This window comes from Lates calcarifer, linkage group LG17 (assembly GCF_001640805.2).
Source record: "Lates calcarifer isolate ASB-BC8 linkage group LG17, TLL_Latcal_v3, whole genome shotgun sequence".
Taxonomy (NCBI): Eukaryota; Metazoa; Chordata; class Actinopteri; family Centropomidae; genus Lates; species Lates calcarifer.
In genome coordinates, this window is record NC_066849.1 from 14,069,726 (window position 1) to 14,084,755 (window position 15,030).

General features: G+C 40.7%; 1 protein-coding gene across 3 annotated transcripts in view; it reads left to right on the forward strand.

Annotated features, from left to right (window-relative positions):
• Positions 1 to 3,222: 3,222 nt before the first annotated feature.
• The window catches only part of pex5la (peroxisomal biogenesis factor 5-like a), a 90,685-nt gene continuing 78,877 nt past the window's right edge, over positions 3,223 to 15,030 (forward strand). For all 3 annotated transcript variants that reach the window (XM_018673220.2, XM_018673221.2, XM_018673222.2), the window contains exon 1: positions 3,223 to 3,787. In XM_018673220.2, the coding sequence (XP_018528736.1) occupies positions 3,767 to 3,787 (21 nt within the window). In that variant the 5' untranslated portion in view covers positions 3,223 to 3,766. The remainder of the gene's footprint in view (positions 3,788 to 15,030) is intronic.

Consider the following 15,030-nt stretch of genomic DNA (forward strand, 5'->3'; position numbering starts at 1 on the left):
AAGGCTGGAGGTATTTGATCATGAACCAAAGTATTTGACAAATATAAATTTTGATCTGATAACTGTGCTGCTTAAAAGTCAAGGAATCACCAAAGTCATAAAGACTCATGCTCTGGGGAACATGAATTCCTGCACCACGTTTTGTGCTAATCCAATTTATCGATGAAGAGAAACTTCACTGAACAATCACTGAAGTCAGGGGATCACCAAAGTCCTTTGAATTTCTCATCTGGACACCATGGATATCTGTACACAGTTTCATCACAACACATCCAGTGCTTCTTATAATAAAAACTAAAAATGTCCTTGCAGTGGCCCTGAAGGAAAAGTCAGGGAATCACCAAACTCAGTAGGCTCCATCCTCTGAGGATCACGAATAATGTGCACAGATCAACATTGCCATCCCCAGAGCCGTGCTGCTAACACGGCTAAAACTTGCAAAAAATCTATGACACAAGATGTTAATCTGGGAACAGTATGTGGCCCAGATTAATTTGTTTGAATTATATTTCTTACAAACATAGCAGCTGATATTCCCAACCCTCCAGAGAGGATAATTTTAGGTTTTCAAAGCAAGAAACACAGATGTACGAATCAAGACATTCACTGAAAAACAGCAATTTTCCAAAATTTGAAGTGTGAAAGAACAGGAGATGGATGTATTTGAAGTAAACTGCTATTTTTCTTGATGGTTCAGCGCATTTCCTGTGCAAGAGATGGATTTCTGTATTTCTACACAACAGTTAAGAGTTCATTCTGCTAATGCCAAATGTTGTGGTCCTTATTTTCCTTTATATCACTTTTAGCACTGAACTCACTTACCGTCGTGTCACAAATTTGACACTTTTATTCCTGCTAAATTCAAACTTTCTCCATCATTGGGGCAAACATGTGCTTTAAATCTTCACTTTAAGCAATCATAAATAGAGTCTGAGCTGTTTTGTAAACCAGAACCCATGCGCAACATGCAACTTATGACTCTGGTAATGATTTTTTTCCCCCACTCAATTTCCTGGTCAGCATTCATGAAATCTCAGTGGCTCTCCCCTTTTCAGCTGGCACATTTCAGAGGAAGATAAAACATTTCAATTTGACTGAAATAATTTGTCTGTCAGAGAGCAGAGGCTGTCTGGTCCCTTATGCCGAGAAACAAAGTAATTCTTAACGTTAATTATGTTGTCCTTGTCTGTCAACAAAAGGAGACTGATGGCTGAGGGAGGGGGAAAAAAAACTACAAAACCAGAGTCAGATGAAATCTAAAAATGGAGTCAGAGGCCGGCACATACACATCTGTCATCTCACATCACATGAGCATGAATGCGTAATCATTATTCATTGAGAAAATATGGAAGAATGTGAATCTATTGGTACACAGCCTGGTAAATTTATGTCTGAGTCCTCCTGGCGAACAATACATGCAGAAACACAGAGCCTAATAATCATGCTGATTTTCATGCCTGAGGGCTGGATTTGTTTTCATCTGGTGAGGCATGAAGAATATCAAAACACTACGAATGGGAAGGACTGCTGTGTCCCTGTTGTTGTACAACACATGATACTGAGTGTTTGAGGTTTGGGCTGCTGCTGCTGCTGCTTAGAAACATATTCAAATCATTAACATTAGCTAAGGGGCGTTTTTTTTTTTTTTTTTTGTATAACTGCAGATCTTGTACATAAACTTGTGGTTGTGGTTGACAGGTCCCCGCCCCAAAATAGTGACAGATAAGAAACTACAAACCATGTTGTGATGGGATCATACGAACCAATCCACATGTTGACGTTCTGACCCATGAGTCCTCAGTGGTCATTACTACTTCATTACATGAGTGATCAGTACTCATAGGTCAGACCACACACATGAACTCATCTCTTAATTTAATCTCAACTATACACCTGTAAAGTTTTGTGACTGTATCTTTCACGGTTGCAACACTATCGTGAGGACAACTCACTCACAAGGTGAAAGCAATACCAGCTCTACTGTCGCTGTCAGTAAAGAGTAAAAGAGGACTTGTCTTCTGAACAGTGATGGAGTGCTCTATAAAGACAAACCTGGACTCACTGATATTAGATCCTTTGCCTCTTGACAGGCAACAGACAGTTGCCCCCTCTCTAGTATCAGGAGCCACCAGTTTTGAGAAGCGCAGCTTTAACTCAGTCACTTCATTTAGCGGGGTAACATCTGACCTGAGTACAGTGTATAGATGTCCAGATGGCATTCCACATCAGTAGCAATAAATTCCTGATACATTATGATCTTTTGCTGCTTAGCTGCATTTAATGAGCAGCTGCAAGGTAAGAAAAAGGTTTGCATGGAAAACATATGGTGAACTTGTGACATCATGCACTTTCTTTATTTAGAGGAGGCAATGCAAAAGAAGTGTGTACAGATCACATTGTTACTGAGAGAGGAGAAAAACAATAGGCTCCACCACTTTTCACCCACGTAGTCAGGAATGTTGTGGAGGCTAAACCCACTTATAAAAATCCAAAGAAGACACTATAAGACTAATGGAGGCTATGTGGTATAAATATAAGCTAATTTGTGTCTTAGCTCTCCCACCTAATTACCTATAAACTATATGACTTGCATAGTTTTGGTTATATAATCATTTCTTCTACTAATTGGACAGCTGGGAACAACAGCTAATTTGTTCATCACATGCAGATCCCACGCTCTTTCAGATATAATATGTACTGTACACACTTTGCTTTCAGCATTTAATTAGGAAAGTTAATTTGAACAAAAAATGTAATTTTAACATTAGAAATTGTACAGAGATTGGCCAAAAGGTAAACAGGCATAGTTAAATCTACTTTTAAAGAATTTAAGTTCTAATTCCATTAATTCCACATAGTAAATAAACTTATAATGCTGTTTACTATGCTGAGACAAAAGACACACACACACACACACACACACACACACACACACACACACACATATATATATATATATATATATATATATATATATATATATATATATATATATATATATACTCTATTACTACAGGTAATAAATAACTAATGCACTTTCAAAATACATATGGAATACATGCACATTTTGAACATTTTGTGTGTGTCTGTGTGTGTATTTTTTTCTGAACATGCTCTGAGGTGTGAGTGAAATGTTCTTGTGTGCCTCCTTGTGGAGTACGTCACCACTGGAGGGCTTGGTTAGGGGGGAGTATAGTTGGCAAACAGGGAAGAGGAGCGCACTATAAGAAGAGAATGAAGCCGGAGGAGCGTCAAAACATTTAATCCACAGCCGAGAGAGGGAGAGCGAGAGAGGGAGACAGAGGCGAGGTGAGGTACGCAGAGAGGGAGAGATACGCGGAAAACGCCTCTGCGTTCAGGATGAAGATTTCTCTCCCTTAACAACAACAGCAGCGCTGTCGTTTAACATCAACCAAACGGTACTTGTTAAAATCCAGCGTCAGCACACTGGGAGGAATCTGCTGAAAGTGCGGTCCGACGTCGCACTCTCTCTGCGCCCGGCGCGCCTCGGTGTCACCGCGCAGAGAAATCCTGGATGAGAGCGAAGTGTCAGCTTCAGCACCTGAGGAGAGGGACAGCTCCGCTCTGTCTGCTCCTCCGGACCCTCTGACCAAAACAACAACAAACAAACCAAAAAAAACAACAAAAAAAACTCTACTGCAGCTTTTAAGGCCAACACTTCCAGTCTGACCCTCTGCCCCTGCAAGTCTGGAAGAAGTCTGAAGATCCACTGACGGAGAGATCCGCGACTGACTGTGTGCTCAATATGTACCAGGGGCATTTACAGGTAAGAAGGCAGCCTCTCTCTCTCTCTCTCTCTCTTTTTTAGCTGTGTTAGTACTGTACTGTGTTAGGACTGTGTTAGTAGGTATGGAATAAAAATGAACTGGTGTGAACAAGGCGCACTTCTACGTGCAGTCTAGTTCATGTCAAGGGCATTTTTTGTTACACAGGGGTTATGGGGTAATTACGGTTAGTCCAAGACAAGTAGATATTTTAGACACCTGTCAGCTGACAACACAGACATGCATGGTGTTTTTAATGCCTTCATTGTGACCTCTTACTTAATTGAGGGTCGCCTGTTCTGATCAATTACAGCAGGAATGACAGCGGGGATTTTTAGGTTACTATTGCTTAAATAGATGGGAAGGAATGAGCGAGGAACTATAAATGCACATACTCTACTTAGTCAGCTGCAGTCCTACATTATCTCCCATGTTCATTGAGAAAACAGAGAGAGAGAGAGAGAGAGAGAGAGAGAGACTGTAGCGCGCATACTGCATGTGCAGGTGCGTGTCAGATGTAAACAGGAGGCGATCCTGTACGCAGGTTTAAAGCAGGGCAGCCTTGACACTGCAACAAATCACCAGTTTCTTAACGCGCGTGCCTAGGCGCACGCGACGTCATGCGATCTGACGTCAAATTTCATACATCAGACTACAGTCCTAACGATGCACTTTGTGTTACATCACGAGCAGAGGCTGAAACTCAACTCAGACACCGAGAACTGGGATGAGAGGGCACACAGTGTTCAAGGCATGACCAAAAAAAAAATAAAAATAGCTGGTTAATGAAAAGCTTGCTCGTCCCTCCTTCTGCACCTCCGAGCTTCCAACACTGCATGTCTGATGTACAATATAATCACACATTGTCATTCGACCACAATAAACTCATAGTGCAAAGCAGTAATCCCCAATCAGTTGTTAATGATGTTAACCTCTTCTCTATTTAAACAAATGGACTGAAATTAATACTGTTGGTTGACAAAGATACTTAAGCTTCCAGACAGATGATTATATAATGAAAAGACCACTCCTGAGTCAGTACTCAAGAGCGTTAAAAACCAAAATTGAATATTTCATGATATATTACTCAAGCAGCAGTATTCATTGAAAATGCATGAAAAGGCAGCCGACAGTTCTTGTCTGGACTCCCCCAGCTGTGTTTGTTAGGGGTCAATGAGAAGCCTGTGATATTTATTTATGGTGTTTATAAGACACATAATTGAAGATTAAACATCTTTTAATCACAGTTTTCCATGTTTCATCCCATGATGTTTCAATAGTCTGACACTATATGTTTCTCATCACATGCATGCGAGTCATTACACTGTGCTTTGTTTAGATCACAACTGAAACAAGATACTGCCCTTCGTCAGCCATTATATGGGACTAATTTAGCAGCAAATGTCCAGTGAATGCAAAGCAGATGCTCTATCTGTCGGTAATGGATCTTATGCTGTGACGTTCGCCTGCGTAACTGATGCATTTATCTTGATGCTGACAACACTTTCTCCTTGAAGTCAAGTGTGTGTGTGTGTGTGTACATGTGAAATCAGAGCTATGTGAGTTTGGGAGTAATAGAGCCAGACCTCTGCTGGATAGAGATTGGGAACATAATACATTGCTTGTGTGGGGGAATAGGTGGGGTTTGTTGCATCATGACGACTACAGACATCTGTAAAACTTTCCGGCAGTGGCTGTTCAACGTGGAACTCTTTCAGGGTGAAGTAAATTGTTTGTCATACTGTATGTTCTAATGGCCTGAATGTGGCATTTTGGTAAGAAGAATTTACAGCATTTTTGTTGAACTTCTTGTTTTGAGGAGGAAGGGGTGTCCAGAAATGTGATCTTTTTTCATATCTAGCTAACATTTGATATAAGATACAGAACATGCTGTTATGAATCATAGTAAAACATTACATGAATGTTGATTATGCCCTCTAAAGTCATAATTTTTCCATATTTCACAGCATCCATGTGAACAGAGGCTTGGCCCATAAATCATTCACAGTTTTGAGTCTCCATAGCTTGGAATTTTAAATAAAGCTCATACTGTACACACTTCTTGATGTAACACTGGTGCAGCATCAGTCAATCGCTCAAAATCAGAGCTATCACATTTCTTCTCCCAATGTAGGTACACTTGTAAGTCCTTCTTTATTACATGACTGTCAGTCAGTAAGATTTGTCAGCTTATGGGTGTTGCAGCTCAGGAAGCAGTTGGCTGTGGGAACAAGATAAGGCTGTCCTATCTGTCCCCGTTTGTTTTTTTTTTCATAATACTTATTTGTTTACTTTCTCAGTTATCCCTGCATGTGGGAGTGTAAGGTTTTACCTTAAACACACTGACATGTTTTGCATAATTGTGCTGTGGATATGCACACGATGATAACAATATTGGGCGGATCAAATATCTTGGCACGACCTGGGCTTCATCAGAGACGCCAACTCTCGTCCTCATGGTTGGCTGCCGTCGAATGGGTTCGGCACGGGTAATGTCAGAGCCTGGCTTGTCAGAGCACAGCTGCTTGGCAGAAATACAATGCTGGACTCAGGTCTTCAGTTTCTCCAATAATGGTTTTTTGTCTTAAACATTCTGTAAACACATTTGAAGAAAAAATGATGGCAGCATCCTGCATGAAGCAAACTGCTCGTTGTTCCACTTTTGCGAGCAGGGGATCGCTTCCCTGTATCAAGTGTTGGGAAAGATTGATGCAGTTCAGGGAAAGCAATTCAGAGGTGTGGATGTCAGCCTCATTGCTCTTTCCGTGAAGGTGCAACTGAAGATGCTGTGAGGCGAGCTGATTCAGCACAGCTGCTCATCTTTATCAAACAAAAAGCTAGAAGAGATATTGTTTCAGTCAGTATATTCACATTTTGATGTACTACAGATAAAAAAGACCTTGAGATTGTCTCCATTCATACTCCTTTAGGTGACACCTTCCCCTAACATTTTGACATTATGGATTGCAGTGTAATTGCTGAAGTGGTTCCCCCTGCTTTGGTATTCGTGTTTACAGTGAACCTAATTATGGGAGCGCTTGTACTGTGAGTATAAATGACGTCCTGGCTCAATGGAAGTGATGCTCCTAGGCCTTTGAATATTTGCTCTGTTAAGCACAACAAGATTACATAATTTGATTACCATATTCCAAGACCACCCCCACCACTACCACCACCCTCAGGGAAGATCTTGGATGGATGCTATCGTTGATCAGAAGTAGATCAAGTCTCTTAAGATCTCAGCAGTTCATGCCATCTTTTCATTAAGCTCCTGATTTGTTCATACAGTTTGGTTCGCTGGGTGAAAGATTATTTGTTTAGAGTTTATCATCCAGCACTCTGTGAGAGTAAATAGGCCACTGATACAATATAAAAATCGCTGAGTTGTTCGGAATCAGTTTTCTCTACTTGCATTTCTTGTTTCCTCTCCTCTTTAGGTTGTGTGGGTATTTGTGGCAACCAGGAGCACCCAATTGTGTCTTTGGTTTCTACTCACTGCAGCCAAAACACTTTCTCTCAAGGGGCACCACAGCCTAACCCGACCTCACACAGAGGCTAGATACTGAAATTAAAATGCAGTTAATTAGCATAATCAGATGTGTTTTATGAGATGCAAAATAAACTTTTACAAGTCCTAATGATTTAAAATATTCCAATCAGTGCTAAAAGCAAAATGAAGTAATGTTTAATGGAGAAAAATCTCTTGAAGGGAAGTTAAAGTATAATCAACCAACAGATGCAGTAAAAACAGAGCACAGCGATCAGTCAAAACAATCAGTTGACACACAGGGGTGACAAGGCATCAAAACACCAGCAGGCATCTGTGCAAGCATGCACCTCACAACACAAGGACTCATTAATCATAGCTGCACACACACACTCCTGGATGTTTTAAGTCCACTAAAGCTCCCCCTTTGTTCTACGAGGATTTCATCATGACTTCTCCCACGGCCGTGGTGGTCAGCTTCAGGCATGACAAAGGGGACCTGGAAGCATTTTTTTTTTTTTCTCCCACAGAGACACTTTAAAGTCTCCTTGATTCAATGAACCATGGTCTTGATTAAGAGCGATTTAATAGGCCTGACTATTTCAGGAGCTGGGATAATGAGTGAAATCAGGTGGTATCCGGCTGGAACGAAAAGCTCCACAGACGGCGCGGCTCTCTCCTTGTGGAAGATGTGTGGCAGGGCAGCAAACTAAATGTCTACAAGACACATTGCTGAGTCTGAAAACTGATCAGTGACTGCATGTTGGAGCCTAGTTTCAGGAAATTGTGAGACATTGTAAAATGCAAACAGAGAGAGCTGAACTGGAACTAAAATCTTTCAAGAAGATGCTTACTAGATGCCCAAACATTTAAGATGGTTATCATTTCAAATTTGCACATCAGTGTCACGCATTTGTTATATATACCGTTTGTGGTAGAGGAACGTAAAACTGATATTATTATTATTATAATTCTTAATGTACATGCACATTAGTTGAGTTTGTGTTTATGTAACACATTTTCTTGACACTGCTGACATTTTATTTTTTAAATATTTACTGTATAAAAATGGTTTGAGTAGAAGATGAAGAACCTCCTGGAACCTCGTGGCCTCACTGGGCTTTCACACCAAAGCCACAAGTTCGACATTGTGCAGAGTAAGTTATTTGATTTTCTGGCAGATTTTCTAGCTACAGTTCAACTTTGTCCAATGGGACTCTTGCACTGACGGGAGGTGAATGTTATGCCGACAAAAAACTGTAGAGTCAACCGACAGAAGAGCTCGTTTGTGCGTCACTGAATGAAGTGATATATTGTAATCATACTCCCCGATCCCACTGGGACTTGATTTGGGCGATACCAGGTTTGGAAAAACAGCTCACTCTTTCACAGTTTGTCTCAAATTGGCGTTAAAGTGTTGTAGTTCCACTGCAGAGCTGCTCCAAATCACAGGAGCTGCAGACACTCACGTTGAATGAATGAAAGATTTTCTGAAGAGACCAGATAAACAAACCTTAAGGATTTGCACTGTGTCTCCGTGCTTACCAAAGTGGCTGGCATCCAGTCCTCAGTCACTGGTGACAGTGGGGAGGCACAGTGAGAATCTCTCTTTTTCCCTGGTTGGGTAGTTAAGACTGTATAGAGGCCCTGAGCAGCTTGTGGAGCTCGTAAAGCGGACTAGAGGGAGACTAAGAGGGATTCAAGCATACATCAGCAGCAGTTGTCCTATAAGCTGATTGAGGAGACAGAGGTTGTTGTTCTTGCTCACATAGCATGTGAATTTGGTTATTTTGCCACTCACTGTCGTCTGTGCTCTCTGAACACCCACCCATCAACCCTACAAAATAATTAAAAATGAAAAACTGTGAGGCTGAAAGACAGATGTGGGTGTGAGTGATGTGAGGAGATATGAGAGATCAGGAGCAGAGGGAGGACAGAAATGCATGCAATACAGTCATGATGCTTCATTAGAATAAGCCATATAAGTTTATCTTTTAATCAAGTCTTCCTGGGTCTATGCCTTACATTGTGTTACAGTTCATTTTAGTCAGAGTTTGACAGTAGGAGTGAATAAATGAATGTGAATGTGAATGCACAGGTGTGGTATGTTTGTGAGACCCAGTGTCATTCACTCTGAGTATCTAATCCATGGTTAATATCCTGGTTCAACAATGACAAAATCCAAAACGGTGATGGGATTGAAATGATGAGATTGGTCTTACTGAGTACTCGTCCCGACAAAGTGTTCCTCACAAAACAGCTGATTATTTTGGCAAAATTTCAGTGTTTTGATGTCCACAATTCACCGTTTATGAGTAAACGTGTGCTCTGCTATTGCTCTCATTATTCAGTGCAGTATATCATTATATACCTATTCTATACATATACCTATTCATAGCCTTCCACTAGTTATTGTCTGAGTTCTGCTAAAGGTTACCACAGATCACTGGAGAAGGAAGATCTTTTTACATACTTGACAGAGCAACTGGGTTCTATTATTGATTATTATGGCTTGAGTCAAATTATTGATTTTCTTTCTGCCATTCATCAATCTGACTTACAGGAACATGACAATATACATATCCTAACATCAGTCTTTGTTACTGCATGAAATTAGAAAGAAATAGCAGCTTTTTTTTGGTGCCTTGAGTGTCTGTAAATCAGCACTTTGATAATAACTGATATAAACCTGCTGACATCTGCAGCCTCAGCACTTTCGAAATGAATCTCCCCAAAATGGCTTTGGAGTTTTAATTGTAATTACAACACATTTTGATGTGTTTCTATGTGAATCCAGATGTCAGGATGGAACATAATATCAGGAGGGAGTTGAGTTGAATATGAAAATTGTTGAGCTTCAAAAGCAAAAACAAACCACTTAAACCACAACCACTTTGCTGACGATAGTGCTAATAAAGTTAAGCATGAGGCGGAGAAAAGGATGAGACATAGACAAACACAGAAGTTTGTGTTACAATCTCAGATACGGTAAGATGTAATTTTGATATACTGACAACCTAAGAGAAAGTCCACTCAGGCCATATCATAACCTCTTTTTTAATTTCGCGTGATCCTTATTTTTTAACGACCAGTTTTAGCTCTAAATATTTAAAGAATGTGCCATCTGTCCCATTTTAAAATTAAACTCTTTGCACCAGCAACAAGATAAATCACTGGTCTGTGAAGGAGAAAATGTCAAACTCACCCTCCCTAATAGGTGGTGTTTGTTTGAAAGGACAAGGTGATGCAGCAACTCTACACTGTGAATTCCTTTTCAGTTTCCATATGGAGTTTGTCACATTGTTCATATTTTCAATATAGTTTTTCTTTGTAGTTTCATTAATATCTGGTAATTTGATATTCCGGAGGTACTGAACATTCATCACATACAGTATGAGCTCTTTGCAACCGAGCACTTGGGTTGGTTTTTTACTGTATGCCTGACTTGTTTTGCTTATTTTATACTCAATAAACATGCAGTTTTGAGTTCTGACAGAAAAGGTGACAGTGGATAAGTGCCACCTACACCACAGCAGAGAAGCAGCTAACAAGCTTTACACAGCATCATGAGTCTCAGACCGAATGCCATGGGACCGTCTTGGCCCTACACCGACTATCTCTCTCTCTCTCTCTCTCTCTCACACACACACACACACGCAGGCACCAAATATCAACACAGTGTAGTCAGGCTTTCTCAAACAAGAAGCCTCTATCTGAGAAGGGATGTAATCAATGTTGAAGCACCCAAATTCACAGCTTCCCAGCTCTACATCTTTCTCTCTGTTGGTAGATTTTCCTCTGGGTGTCTTTCCGCTCCAAGTCTGTTAACACGGCAGCCCTCCCAGCCCCACATGGAGAGTCCCCTGAGCTACTGTACAAAGCCACATTTTTCCTCTCACAAAAGTAGGACAAGCCCCAGCATCTTTGTTACTGGGAGCAGAGGGCTTTGCAGAAGAATGGGTAGCCCATCCATCTCTCTCGCCCAGCCCATTCATAACAGTCATTCTCCAACTGGGAATTAATTTGCTCCAGAAACCAGGCGCCGGAGTGGAGGGAGCATGTGTTTGGTCCTCCAGGGAGATATGAGCTATCATGGATGAGAGCTGTTGATAAACAAATACGCACTTCACAGAGGCAGATGTGAGCAGGATTTACACCCAGATATTTAAAGGTACTGCCCAGTGTTAAGTTAGTGCCACCAGTCCTCTGCACATTTACAAAAATAGATTAAGCTCTACAGCTGTGGCAGACATTGATACTAATACTAAGAAAAACAGGTTAGATTTCTTCTTGAAACATACTTTTATACTACTCCTAAAAGCAATATTTTTTTTTAAAATCACTATCGATTTCATACCCGATGTTATTTTGGGCGCTGTTTTGTCATTTTATTTCTTTTCTTTTCTTTTCTTTTTGGTGAAGTACTTTGACAAGTATCGTTCACACATTCAAGTTCCCTTCAAGATGGATTGTAATAACTTTTATTGACCCTCTCGGTTTTCCTCTAGCAGCATCATCAGGTCAAATTTTCAGTTAATCAAATTCTTGCTAAACTAAAAACATTCCCATCAGCCTCAGCTGATGAAGAACATGTAAACAACATGTCTGTGACACATCTGCATGTTAAAGCAGGGACTTCTGACACATCTTCATATACTTTCACATTGAACAGAAATAGGAAAAAAGTGTTGATACATGTGTGGACACCCACTTGGCTGATATGCATATGTATGTATATGATTGGTTGCCTATATTTTTTATATCTATCTTATTTAAACATTCTTTGTAATGTGACCCTGACAAAGGCAAACAAGCCCTAACAGGCTGGTCTGGCAGTAAACTTGTTCTCTATACAAGTGCTGCTGGAGTTTTAACCTCATCAAATATCAGCAGGATTAGGAAGCTGATGTTAGCATTTTGCCCAATGCCCAGCCACACATCAGTATAGCCTCACAGAGCTATAATAAGTCTTCATGCTTAATGAAATGATTGTACAATTATCAAAATTGCATCATTTTTCTAATAGTCCACTTATTTATCAACAAAGCATTTAATTGAGTCACATTCATAAAACTGTCCAACTCATGTCATTTTCTGCTGCTCTTCTTGCTTTAGAGGACACAGGCGCCACAGTGAAATAAGAAAAGATAGTGACGACAGATTCACACATTAGAGGCGAGAGATATCCAAAGGCTGTTGCTACATGGGGAACACATGAAACACTGCTCTCATCTTCATCATGGCTCATTCTCATGGCTGTTTTGCAGAGAGAATCCCTTTTCGCGCCTCGAGCAAGAGACACTCATCTTTTGATTTGCCGACTCCCGACATCCTGCCTGTAGATTTTAACCTACTGTAGCAACTCTGTCTTTACCCTCAGCCCAACACAACAGCTCTTCCTCTCTGAGCCGGTGGTCTTGTCAGATAATTGCAGGAGAACGCCCTGCAAAAAACAAGGTCTGCATATTATCACAGCAATTAGCATGGACCCACAAATACCAATTACATCCATCTCATGATCGCCACTAATGACAATTTCAACACACTCCGTCACAGCACTGTACTTACAACCGAGCGCTACCCGGCACTTTACAGCAAGGAAAATGGAGATGGTTGTAGGGTAGTCAAAATAATGAAACTTAAATGGAAGCTGGTCTAATTAGCTTTAAATTAATTTCAAGGGCTTTCTGCCAGATGAACCAATAATTTGTCTCTCCAAAGCTCTCTTGCATAAGGCTTGAGCGGAAATAGGAATCTTTGATGTTGTTAGTACATGCTGAATGAAGGATGAAGTGTGGAGGATAATGATAACGTAACTGAAAAATATGGCAATTTAGCCCTTTTTGTAAAGACCCAGAAGAATGGTGAATATGGAATTTGTTTAGTGTTTTGTGGTGGATGGATTTACAGCAGTTCCTCCTCTAAGTGCTCCTCTAAGTGAAGACAGGGGAAGCAAGAGAAAAGGTCAAATTATTCCACTTTCCTTCAGTGGTTCACGAAGTATATCTCAAACACAGTCCAAGTGTATTTCAGTGTCTCTATAACTTTCTGTCTGAGTTTGTCTGTTGGAGGCAGATGAGCAAGAACTGCCTTGCATTTCTATAAATACTTATGAGACGTGCTGCTAATGAATTCCCTGGCAGAAGAAGAGGGCAGGGCTGCAGAGCGGAGCTCAGAGAGAAGCTGGGTATGCAGATGGATGTACACCAGCTGAGAGGTCTAAAGTCAGGAAGGTTTTGTTAGCAGGGCAGGACAGACTCCTCACTTGGAGCCTACCCACAGGCAGCAATCTGACTCTAACTCTGTGTGCATCTCACTTCGTGCCTGTATGTGTAGGTACAAGCTTACAATATGGGTTTGGCTTTTCCAAATGCACATGAAGTACCTGAATGCCATTGTGTGCATATGTGCATCTATATGCCTGTGAGCACACAGGCATGTTCACACAAGTGTAGATAATGAGGCAAGGCATGGACATGTGATTCATATTTCTCCACATGACAGCGGCTGCAGCAGCGCGCCAGGGGAGAGGTCAAAGGCCCTGCTCCTCTGGCTTCTCTCCATACATGCAGGGAATGAACACTGCTGCTTGGCAGCGAAGTGAACATTGATGCATACATGTCCATATAGTGACGCAAACATCACATACATGTTCTATATGGACAGAAAAAGATTAAATATGTTACATAACGTTGAACATAGTTATCTGTTCTGATTGGTGTTGACTGGTGTTTGTGTTAATAGGTTAGTGTGATTGTCAAGTCAGGTCATTTTTATTTATATAGCATCGAATCACAACAAAAGTTATCTCATGGCACTTTTCATATAGAGCAGGACCACACCACCATACTCTTTATATTATCACATTTACAGAGAGAGACCCACATGCTGTGCACATTTGAAAGCTCTAAACTTACCAGTTCAGATGTTCAGGTTCAGAATAATTGGTTTTGTCACTTTTCAGTGCATTTGTGTAAAAAAAACATTTTATTTTCCACCAGATGAAGCTGTTTGACCTTAGCCTAGCATCAAAAGATGCTTCAACATTACAGGAGTGAATAAACATGAGTTCTTACATTGGTCTGGTTTCCAGGCTAGTTTGACCAGATGTCACTGTTTACATATCTCAGCTATAGAGTCTAGAAAACTGCACAGATATGAAAATGATATGAGACTATAGCAACATCTTCAAGATCCGATCAGTACCAAAGTACTTTTAATTACCATTTGAAGAATTCTGACCGAAACATGAGCTGCAGGACTACGAGGGTGAGAGTTTCACACCCATGTGGAGATAAAGTGAGGGATATGAGGGAGGGAGAGAGAACAAAGTATTTTCAGTGGGAACAGAGAGGAACACAGTAATGTAGACATGAAGGCAAAACAAAAGAGCTTCGCACTATATGTCCCTGTTTTAAAAAGGTACCTATTCTTTTCTACAACCATTATCTCTTGTGGCAAGATGAACGCTGCTCCATTGTATCTTCCAATTCATTCCTCTCTCAGCGTAATCCATCACTGACAAAGGCAATGAGAGTGTAGTTGTTTCTATGTGTCTGCGACAGTATCTGTATCCATGGAAAGAGGCCTGTGTGTCAGTTACAGGGCTTGTTGGTTATGGGAATGTCTAGTCCAAGTCATATAGATACCAGAGTTGCTATTTCGGGCTGTTTAAGCTGTCTGCGTGTACGGTATGTTAGTGTCAGATCAGCACACACTCTTACAGGAAGCAGTTTAACTGATTAAGCTGAACAGTTC